Genomic DNA, 12,167 nt, shown 5'->3' on the forward strand with positions numbered 1-12,167 from the left:
ACTGAGTATGTGAAGGGAAAGTGTGCGTGTCTTTGGTGACCTAAATATGTAACTTTGATTACATTAACCCTTGTGTTGTCCTTGGGTCAAATTTGACCCGTTCTCAAAACTTTTATAAGAGAAATATAGGTTTCTTTTTAACCAAATTACCCAAAACGTTAAGTACGATTGCAAGTACTTGATCTCTACTTTCATTGAATTTTGGGCATTTGATTTTATATCATTTGAAAAAATTGAAATGGATTTAAAACCTGACTAAACTTTGAGATACACGTCTGTGATTATCCATCAACATAGGTTCCTCTAATATTAGTCAAATAATTCATCATTTCAAAATTAGGTATAATTTCCTATAAATGAAATGTATTGACCATGTACAGTATTCCAAAAATAAGTGTAAAACTAGTGGTAATAAGTTGGTGTTAGTGAAAAATACCATCGAAAACGTCGAAAAAAGTGACAAAAACATTGAAAAAAGTGCTTTAAAAAAAGGGATAAAAACGTCAAAAATATATTACAAAAAAAGTGTTAGTTTTGACCCAGAAGTACAACAAGTGCATAGTCAACCGGAAGACAACACAAGGGTTAATCAAGTAGTAAAAAGCCACCGATTTCCCAAATCAACTGAAGCAATACGTATTTGCAATGCCATTGCAAATTAAAGCAGTCCTTTAGACATACCTGTAGAGGTAAAATAGAAGAAGGCACTTAAAAACATAAAAAGTGCACATGTTAAAGTAATACTAAATCCATTTGTACAAAAATACCTGAACACATCAGTAGTGTTCCATTAAGTGAACCAGGGTTTTCTTTGGTAGGTGATTGTGTAGACTCTTGCTCACTATGATGATGGTCTGTGGTCACCTCATACAGTATGTTCCACCCCTGTCCACACTGCTCTCTTCAGATCCAGTTAATCCGTGAATCTACGGTTGGGATTGGCACCAAACAAGTCCACTCTGATTTCAGGCATCATCTGTCAGGTGGAAAGCCAGGACACAAATAAGTACATACTGTACAAGAAACTAAAAGTAAAAACGTAGATACATTACTGAAGTAAATTAGTGGAGAAACATGAAAAATACAGATGCTTCAATATCTTATCTTTTTTTTTTTTTTTACATGGACAAAGGGAGGTTAACTAATTTATATATATACACATATACATACATACACATACACATACACACACACACATATCATAATACTATCTAATTTCCTAAAAGACAAACAAACATAAAACGTTTGCTTAGTCAAACATGTTGTCTCTCTATGTGAGCTGCAAACTGTTGCCTATATTGTTAGTTTGCACGCATGACTGCTGAGGGGCATGTGTCCTGTTTACTTACAAAAAAATCGATTCATATTCCAATCGCGATTCAAGCTCTACCGATTCAAAATTGATTCATAGAACTCCAAAAATCGATTCATATATATATTTTTTATTGTATGTCGTAACTGCAATCACATGGGAAAAGTAAATACATTTACATACTGTGAATCGGTATTTTTTTAACCGAGAATCGTTTTTGAATCGAAAATCGATTTTGAATCGAATCTTGGGCCTAAAAATTGATATTGAATCGAATTGTGACATTTTCTGAATCGTGCACCCCTAGCAACTACCCAGTGTCAGAGGGGTATGCAGCAACAATTGGTAGTAGCAAATATTCAAACGAGAACTTTGAAGGCCGAAGTGGAGAAGGGTTCCATGTGAACAGCAGTTGAACATGGGTCTTTCGGTCCTAAGAGATGGGCGAACGCCGTTCGGAAGGGTGGGGCGATGGCCTACGTCGCCCCCCGGCCGATCGAAAGGGAGTCGGGTTCAGATCCCTGAATCTGGAGTGGCGGAGAAAGGCCCCGCGAGGCGTCCAGTGCGGTAACGCGAACGATCGAGAAGCTGGCGGGAGCCCCAGGGAGAGTTCTCTTTTCTTTGTGAAGGGCAGGGCGCCATGGGTCTGCGTCCGGCCAGAGGGGCCCGTGCTCCCGGGAAAGCGGTTGTCTCGGGCGGCGTGCTGGTGAGCTCCCGGCCGGGCTTGAAAATCCGAAGGTGTAAATCTCCCCAAAAAAAAGGTTTTTGTCACTTTTTTCCAAGTTTTTTGGTCACACATTTTCGATGTTATTGTTGGTCACTTTTTTTCCAACGTGATAATTTTTTTTTCAAAAGCTATAAAATTGAATAACACACCCAAATTCAATGAAGGTAGTGAACTGATCATTTATTTTACTTGTAAAGAGTAATGGTTGTATGGAACCATTCGCGTTATGTTTTTGGACAATTTGGTAGAAAGAAACCCAAATTTCTGATATAGAAACGTTTTGAAAATGGGTCAAATTTGACCCGAGCACAACAGGAGGTTTAGGTACAGTTAATATGTGTGCTGCGTGACAGTCTTGCCTGAATTATCTAAATCATTTTCCCCTTTTGACTCTCCTACCTTTAGGCAGTCAGGCTCACCGGAAAGCCAAGTGGGCGGTGCTGCCCTCCACAGACAAACAGCAGAAACTACATTTAGAGTGTTATAACGGTGTGTGTATGAAGATTTTTTAGATGCATCAGGTACTCTACCTGTTGTGCCATTAGTTCAAGCCTGTTCTCCAAAGTGTTGGAAACCTTGATCTTCCCGTTATCATTATATACTTCAACTCCTCCGCAGCTGTCAAAACAAAAAGTAGGCACAAACACGAGAGAACCAAACTTAGCAGAAAAGTATGCCTTTCTTTGACCTTTTTCAATCATGGCCACCGTAAAAATCGGACAATACATTTAAAATCAAAAAGTAAGAGTGGACTTTAAAGTACATTAAATCATCTTACATCCCTGACGGAAGAAAGCGTTCCGGGTCAATTTTCACAACTATGTTCCTCTTCACCGCGTCTTTATAGATAGGGGTGATCTTATTAACTGCAGCCTGTCAACCAATAAAACAAGGACTTACAAAACACAACGCTACACAGCTATCATACATGTGACAAAAAATATACAGAGGCTCTTGTAATGACTTTTTAGTCAGCTCAACCTCACCTGAACCATTTCTACATCCTGCTGTCGGCAGCGAATGGTAACTTTAGGTTCCAGCAGTTGATAGAATCCCTGAAAAGTAAAAAAAGAAAAAGCACAAACTCAGGAAACACGGAGAACTAACGTACCAATCAGCTGTTGATTAAACTGTACCCTCCCATGAGAGCAGTTGGAGGGCCCTATTTTTAACGATCTAAGCGCACGGCGTGAAGCGCATGGTGCAGGTGCGTTTAGGGCGTGTCCAAATCCACTTTTACTAGTTTGACGGCGGAAAAAAGGGTCCGTGCGCAGGGCACATGGTTCAAAAGGGTTGTACTTAGTGTCTTCATTAATTCATAGGTGTGTTTTGGGTATAACATGCAATAAACCAATCAGAGATCATCTCCCATTCCCTTTAAAAGCCAGGCGCGTTTGGACCTTGGAGCATTGCTGTTATGATGGAGGATTTGCGCCGTAATAATTGTATTTGTAATCTTTTGCATGTGTGTGCTGCTGTGCGTCCCTGTGTGTGTGTGTAACAAGCATAGTGTGCACGTGATGTGCACGAGCCTAGGAGCATTTTACTAATTTGCTGTTAAAATAACAATGAAATGCTGCGTTATTGACTTTAGACCAGGTTTTTGTTGGTCAATGGCACGATCGCTTCCCGCTGCCTCAAGATAGCAATACGCCCAGAATGCACCTGAACACACCTCCCTGTAAGACCAGCATGCCCATGGGCGCACAGATGGGCGCAGGTGCATTTGCTATTTAAACGACGCTGGCGCTGGACGGGAAATTGACAACTGCATCGGTCTTAAACTAGCAAAGACACTGGCGTTGAGCTTTGCGCTGCGCCGGGTGCAGGACAGGGCTCGGAGAGTTTACCTGAAGCACCAGGCCCTCCAACAGGGTAGAGTAACTAGCAGGGTCCTTGGCAATCTCTGCAAGCCTTTGACGAGCCTCATTCAACAAATCCTGAGACAAGAACACAGTGACAAAACAAAAATGTTTACCAATTCATGATGATTTAGATGACTTTAAAGTAGGGATCGACCGATACTGGTTTTTCAAGGCCAATAGCGATTATTAGTGGTTAATAAAACCGATAACCAATAGTTGGAACCAATGTGCATTTACAGTGAAAATGGAAATCTTTAAAGGGGTGATAGAATGATTATATAGGGTATTTCACACTGTTCTTTATGGTCTCCTAATGGGGTATGTAACATTGGTTGGGCTGAAAATGGCCTGGTTGATATTTTATTGGCCCTTATGCATCCCTGTGTTTTGGCCCTATTTGTAACAAGAGCTTTTCTTTCAAATATGGTATGGTCATGAATATTTAGATGAGCTGCGCGCTGATTGGTTGAGCGACTTGCCATACGCACATATTAGAGACGCGCGCTGATTGGTTGAGCGAATCCCCAATACACATACATTAGAGAAGCGACAGAATCTCATATTCCAGACACTGCAATGTTTCATTACCAAATTCACTTCTGAGACTTTTTTAAGCGAGAAATCAACTATATAAAGCTGAAATATGGGCCGTTTTACAAAAAGTGATGGCTAATTGCAAATTTGGTAAGACGTGTCGGACTTTAGGAGCTCCACACAGTCTGACGAGAAAGCGGCAGCCTGCTGGGCTCCATACCCAGGGCAAAGTCACCCTTTGTGGATACTGCATACGACGGGCTCCGCGCTGCGGGCCGCATAACTATAATATATTTACGGTTTGAATTTCGTCCACCACTTTGATTTTAAGGCATTTTTATAAACGCAGCGGGCCTTTGTAGGACGAGCAGCTGCTTGCAATATGTCCCATTCATTACAATGGGGAAATACCGCAGCTAGCTAGCTACACTGTCGCCATAACTAAATTATATTTACAGTTTGAATTTCCCACGCCACTTTATATAACATCATTCCCCAATGTCTTATAAAGCTAACCGTTGTGTCCGGATTTGATTTTAAGGCATTTTTATGAACGCGACGCGGCTTTTTAGGACCAGCAGCTGCTTGCTATATGTCCCATTCATTACAATGGGGAAATACCGCAGCTAGCTAGCTACACTGTCACCATAACTAAATTATATTTACAGTTTGAATTTCGCACGCCACTTATATTACATCATTCCCCAATGTCTTATAAAGCTAACCGTTGTGTCCGATTTGATTTTAAGGCATTTTTAGGAACGCTGGGGCGTCTTTTGTAGGACGAGCAGCTGCTTGCTATATGTCCCATTCATTACAATGGGGAAATATCGCAGCTTGCTCACTTCGCATAACTAAAGTATATTTACAGTTTGAATTTCGTCACGGCATGAATATTACAGGTTCCTCAAGGTCTTACAAAGCTTAGCTAACACTTGTCCGATTTCGGATTTCAATTGAATGTATTTTTGTGAATGTCAGAGTTAGGAGGAGGCTAGATAGCTCTCATTGATGGACTCCATCTCACCGCGGCTCTATCACTGAGACTCGCGGACAAGAGGCGCGTTTATTTCCCGATTGTTTGTTTAAATAACTCAACACACATACCCATTATAAGATTAACTGGAACCTGCGGGCTTCGGTAAAAGATTGCGGGAGTAACAAGCTCGCTGACACGCGGTCAGGGCGGCGATGTAGCAACCCGGGCAGCACCAACACCGGCACTAAACTGCGACACACAGTCGGAGAAAATTTGCAATTAGCCATTCATTTTCGAAGCGGCCCATATTTGAGCTTTATATGGTTGATTTCTCGCGAAAAAAGTTTCAGAAGTGAATTTTTTATGGAATAGCAGAAATCTGCGTGACCTAGCTAGATTCAGAAGACTACCTGATCTTAGGTCAGTTGTGTAGCCTATGTAAATGTTGGGCGTGACTGTTCTCTTGTTGTTTTGTGGGGGTTGGGGGGTTCTTTTTTTTTTTTTTTTTTTTCCCCTTTTTTCCGGGGTTTTTTAATTTTTTTTTTTTATATAGTGTTTTTTTTTTTTTTTTTTTTTTTTTTTCTTTTTTTCCCCCCTTAAAAGGGTAAAATCGGTTTTGCATTCTATCACCCCTTTAAGTCAAAATTAAGATTTTGGAATGTTACAAACTCCAACCAAAAAACTTTGGATGCTTTAACAACTATTTAATAAATAAGAAACTTTTACCATAATACACAGTAAAAGATAGTGTTGTGGGCGGGACATTAAGTCAGACTCAGTGGTGAGTGAAAGCGAAGCAGAGGGACAGACACAGAGCTGGAGCCGAGCCATAGTAGAACACTTTTTAGTTTATTAACTTTATCGGTTATCAGGGAAATAAAACTCCGATACAGATGATCTGCTAACGGCCAAAAAACTACTTTAAAGTCATAAACGTGTTTCTCATAAAAACTCTTCTTCAGATACTATTGAATTAGATGCTGTTATACAGTATAATACAGCATGGTAAGTACTGTGTAAATGCTTGTCTTTGGTGACAAATAAATACAATTTTTCAATGATCAGAGTACCATAAATATATGTATTGGAATTTAATTTAGTGGAAACATAAGCACATATGCATGCATGCATGTAATCGTAGTTGTACATAAAATGCATATACATTGTATGCATCTATCAATATTTTTTAAAGATTATTTTTGGCCATTTGAGGCCTTTATTTGATAGGACGGCTGAAGTCATGAAAGGGGAGGACTAAACCTTTGTACATGGGCTGCACATGGCGAGCTACGTAAGCGCCCAATCTATCAATAATTTAAAAGTTATGTGTCAGTCGTGTAGCATGAACTGAATATGTGTAAAATATGAGCGTTGATCTCAAACCGTGATCATGTCGTCGCGGGCCCTCAGCACCTTTAGCCTTGCTTGGTTCAGCAGATTGGACATCTGGCTGTGGCCGTGGAAGGAGAAGTCAATTAATGAATTATCTGCAGACATGAACATGTGACGCAGCCGGCCTATAGAACAGCTGTGATACCCAGTTCTCCCAACACATCGATTTTAAGTTGCTTTGCCACCACGTATGGCGACGTTCATGCCCAGGAAGGCATGTACAGTAGTTGTAAAAATGCATTTACACTCAATTGTAATGAGGACGCATTGACTTTACCAAGGTAAACATAACTGAGGGGACAAGGAGACAGCAAAGAACAATTCAGAACAACAAGGTAACAGACAAAGTAGTCTATATCCACGACGTTCCACTTCCGGGATAGCTCCGGTCCCACCGGGTATTCCGTCGGATGTCGCGCTTTTCAGCCGGATGTCCGTTACCCTCCACTTTCTTTGTTCCGGTGGATTTGTGAGGACTATGGTTAACTTCTCCTCAGATCTCTGCAGGGTAAATCCAGACAGCTAGCTAGACTATCTGTCCAATCTGAGTTTTCTGTTGCCCGACTAAAACAACTTTTGAATTTACACACGTTCCACCAAAACAAGTTCCTTCCCGAGGCTATTTTGCAGCGGCACCGGGGCTCCGTCTGGCGCATAGCGCTGCCCATGACGATTGTTATTGGTTTAAAGAAATGCCAATAAACCAGAGCATGTTTTTCTCCCATCCCAGAATGCTGTGTGGACTAGCCAGACCCTCCTCTGCAGCGCTGTGGAGGAAGGTCTGGCAGTGAGAGACTACAGACAATGTGACTAAAAGACTTGGTAAGAGTAAATAATGGTAATACAAAATAATCACTCAACAGGGATGGAACAATAGTTTTATGACAATTTCACCTTATTTATATCCTTTCAATGATTTTTTTTATTTATTTTTTACATTATGTAGTTTTTCCTTTGATTAGTGTCAAAACTGTGTTTCAATGTTGTAAAGCAAAAAATCATGAAAAATTCCAATTAGGTGATTACCATTTCCAGGCACTAGCATATATATATATATATATATATATATATATATATATATATATATTTAGGGCTGTGAATTAATTACATACTCTGTGATTAATTAATTCGAAATTAATCGCATACATAATTAACGGTGCCTGAACCGATACTTTTTAAGAAAGTAAAAAAAGAAAAGAAAAAAAAAGGGTACTAAACACCAGTCGGTGACATTAAAGAAGGGCTTGTTTATTGCTAAGGCCATATGGTCAAAATGAAATGATTTGATAATAATCTATAACAATAACTTCTTTCACTAGTAAATTGCTGTTGAACGACAAAAACAACCACCAGATGGGAAAAGGACATTTACAATAACTTCAAATGCACCACGAGGCTGTAGTTTACCAGTTTCATTGAATGCACCGTCTGTATTGTTTTTCCGACGGCAGCTGCAGATTGTTAGCCTAGAAATCTAGACGCTCCCTAGTGGCAGCTGGCTTGTCAGGCTAGCAGATTGTTACATACCGGTGTTGAATCCTCTACAGTAAAACAGTCAAACTTTACACCGTTTAGCGTTAGCTGTCAGCATTTTAACAGTGTTTAATCCAGCTACTAGCTAGCGGTAGGCTAACGTTAGCTGCTGTCGAGTATAGTGTTAACCCAGCGTCACCTGCAGCGGTGTTTGTGTTGCCTGTATGTCCCGCGTTTCAGAGCATCGAGAGAAGAGCAGACATATCAGTGGCACCAGATTTCGGTAGCCAGGGTTGGCAGGAAGAAGTAACAAGTAGCTAAATGTTCCAATCAATAATAATAATAATAATAATAATAATAAATTGAATTTATATAGAGCTTTTCATGGACTCAAAGTCGCTTTACAAGGCAGGGTAGATTATAAAAACATAGCAAAACAAAACGAGCAAACAAAACAAGTAGAACAAAACAAGATACAGATGAAAAAGGGAGGGGGGCAGGTGGACTATGGGTAGGCTGAGGTGAAGAGATGGGTCTTGAGGCGGGACTGGAAGATGGTGAGGGACTCAGAGGTGCGGATCTCTTGGGGGAGGGAGTTCCAGAGCCTGGGAGCTGCTCTGGAGATCAATGAATGATCCAGGCAGCACATTATCGTCTCCCTCCTTCATTCCGGGACAAACGTCAATATGGAATGGATTAATCTGCGTTATTTTTTTTAACGAGTTATTTTTTCAGATTAATTAATCGAAATTAACGCGTTATTTTCACAGCCCTAATATATTTTTATATATATATATATATATATATATATATATATACAGTGCCTTGCGAAAGTATTCCCCCCTTGAACGTTTCGACCTTTTGCCACATTTCAGGCCTCAAACATAAAGATATAAAACTGTAATTTTTTGTGAAGAATCAACAACAAGTGGGACACAATCATGAAGTGGAACGAAATGTATTGGATATTTCAAACCTTTTAAACAAATAAAAACTGAAATATTGGGCGGCAAAATTATTCAGCCCCCTTTAAGTTAATACTTTGTAGCGCCACCTTTTGCTGCGATTACAGCTGTAAGTCGCTTGGGGTATGTCTCTATCAGTTTTGCACATCGAGAGACTGACATTTTTGCCCATTCCTCCTTGCAAAACAGCTCGAGCTCAGTGAGGTTGATGGAGAGCGTTTGTGAACAGCAGTTTTCAGTTCTTTCCACAGATTCTCGATTGGATTCAGGTCTGGACTTTGACTTGGCCATTCTAACACCTGGATAGGTTTATTTGTGAACCATTCCATTGTAGATTTTGCTTTATGTTTTGGATCATTGTCTTGTTGGAAGACAAATCTCCGCCCAGTCTCAGGTCTTTTCGCAGACTCCATCAGGTTTTCTTCCAGAATGGTCCTGTATTTGACTCCATCCATCTTCCCATCAATTTTAACCATCTTCCCTGTCCCTGCTGAAGAAAAGCAGGCCCAAACCATGATGCTGCCACCACCATGTTTGACAGTGGGGATGGTGTGTTCAGGGTGATGAGCTGTGTTGCTTTTACACCAAACATAACGTTTTGCATTGTTGCCAAAAGTTCGATTTTGGTTTCATCTGACCACAGCACCTTCTTCCACATGTTTGGTGTGTCTCCCAGGTGGCTTTTGGCAAAATTTAAACGACACTTTTTATGGATATCTTTAAGAAATGGCTTTCTTCTTGCCACTCTTCCATAAAGGCCAGATTTGTGCAGTATACGACTGATTGTTGTCCTATGGACAGAGTCTCCCAGCTCAGCTGTAGATCTCTGCAGTTCATCCAGAGTGATCATGGGCCTCTTGACTGCATCTCTGATCAGTCTTCTCATTGTATGAGCTGAAAGTTTAGAGGGACGGCGGGGTCTTCGTAGATTTGTAGTGGTCTGACACTCCTTCCATTTCAATATTATCGCTTGCACAGTGCTCCTTGGGATGTTTAAAGCTTGGGAAATCTTTTTGTATCCAAATCCGGCTTTAAACTTCTCCACAACAGTATCTCGGACCTGCCTGGTGTGTTCCTTGTTCTTCATGATGCTCTCTGCGCTTTACACAGACCTCTGAGACTATCACAGAGCAGGTGCATTTATAGCGAGACTTGATTACACACAGCTGGATTCTATTTATCATCATTAGTCATTTAGGTCAACATTGGATCATTCAGAGATCTTCACTGAACTTCTGGAGAGAGTTTGCTGCACTGAAAGTAAAGGGGCTGAATAATTTTGCACGGCCACTTTTTCAGTTTTTTATTTGTTAAAAAAGTTTGAAATAGCCAATGAATTTCGTTCCACTTCATAATTGGGACGCACTTGTTGTTGATTCTTCACAAAACATTACAGTTTTATATCTTTATGTTTGAGGCCTGAAATGTGGCAAAAGGTCGAAACGTTCAAGGGGGCCGAATACTTTCGCAAGGCACTGTATATATGCACTGCTCCACTGGCAATTTTAGACCCTTTTTAGGGTGGCTCAAGCCCCAATAAATTTAATCTCAGCCCCCCTAAATATTATAATAATAATTAAAAAAAAAAAGTATTTGTATTAACACTTTTGCAAGGCACCATGTCACATTCTCATAAGGGGCTGAGCCCCCCCTAAAGATCTGATCCTAGAATCGCCCCTGCACTGCTCACAATTTAAGGGTGTGTGTAAAAAAGTACAAATGATTCCCCTTCGACCACTTTCATTCTTTCCTAAACTGTCAATAAATGACCATCAACTCACACTTTCTTGTGTTGTTCAATCTGCTTTTCCTTCTTCTCATAGTACCCCATGATTTTCAACCTCTGGGTCTGCACCAGACGACCTTTCTCGATGTTGAACTCTTCCTCCGCCTGTAAACAGATGGGTATGACAGGGCCCATTAGTGGCCACTGTTGCCAAAATCACAAGACTGACTGACAGACAGGCTTTAATTACCTTAGCATCAATTTCCTCAACTTTCTCACTGGCCTCTTGCTCAATGAAGCCCATCATGTGCTTGATCTGCCACAAGAGACAAAACACAAAATTGTTTGTTCAAATTCAGAAGTCTTCCAAAGTTTATGTCAACCTTCTAAATGTATGTACAATTCATAACAAACATATTCTTACTAAAACAGAGACGAGCTTTAGAACGATTTTAAATCATTTCGGTTAACGTTAACGTTATGTTACGCTTCAAAGACTAACCTTTAGCTATATTAACTTGTAGCCATTATGTTATAGCACACAATTCTGTCATATGTCCAAGACCCAAACTAAATAAACGGTCAGATTAGTAAGAACCTCTATTAGGCAACGTTAGATGCAACTGTAACGTCAGTTTAGATTTAGCCCGTTAGCTAGCGTTGAAGTATGTTATGTTTAACGTTAGCTAACGTTAACGTTATCTAAAGTTATAACGCTAGTCACTGGCATAACGTTAAATGTAATAGCTAACTAATTCAGTCGTTCAGTCAACAAAAGTTACCTGTTTTTGTACGTCAGCATCGGTAAGCGCCATCTCTGTTCTCAAATATGTTTTGTTTATTAAAAGACTGTAGCTAAGTGAAAAAAAAAAAGTCTTCCAGACCACTTGCGCAGTCCAGTTCACTTTAGCATTCAGCTAGTTGGTAGGGGGAGAGACCTTTTACCAATGTGTGGGCTTTTACTCTTCTCCTTGTTGCATTCACGTCGAGCTAGCGACACAGTTGCAACACAAAACATCCGGTCATAACTATAGAATAAAATTTCATTTTATAAAAAACATTATATATGTTAGCTATATAAGTATTTTATTTCTTCAGGAAATACAATTTTATTCATATAGGTGCATACCCCACTCCCCATTTTTTATAGAATAAAAACAGTCTATGATAAAAAAAGAAAAATAACACACACCA

The 12,167-nt window shown here is 40.1% G+C and overlaps 1 protein-coding gene across 2 annotated transcripts; it reads right to left on the reverse strand.

Annotated features, from left to right (window-relative positions):
- Positions 1-410: 410 nt before the first annotated feature.
- On the reverse strand, positions 411-11,955 carry atp6v1e1a (ATPase H+ transporting V1 subunit E1a). 2 transcript variants are annotated; one of them, XR_005640066.1, is made up of 10 exons: positions 11,756-11,955; positions 11,224-11,289; positions 11,029-11,138; positions 6,801-6,867; positions 3,890-3,979; positions 3,026-3,094; positions 2,818-2,912; positions 2,570-2,657; positions 768-976; positions 411-681 (listed from the first exon to the last, which is right to left on the reverse strand). XR_005640066.1 is itself a non-coding variant. In XM_039808878.1 (9 exons), exons 1-9 carry the CDS (start codon positions 11,786-11,788, stop codon positions 914-916), a joined length of 681 nt encoding a protein of 226 aa, XP_039664812.1. In that variant the 5' UTR covers positions 11,789-11,955; the 3' UTR covers positions 411-913. The 2 variants fall into 2 exon arrangements, 1 of the variants encoding a protein (XP_039664812.1); XM_039808878.1 differs by having other exon boundaries at positions 411-976.
- Between the last annotated feature and the right edge of the window lie 212 nt (positions 11,956-12,167).

The sequence above is a fragment of the Perca fluviatilis genome, chromosome 8, assembly GCF_010015445.1.
Source record: "Perca fluviatilis chromosome 8, GENO_Pfluv_1.0, whole genome shotgun sequence".
Lineage (NCBI taxonomy): Eukaryota > Metazoa > Chordata > Actinopteri > Perciformes > Percidae > Perca > Perca fluviatilis.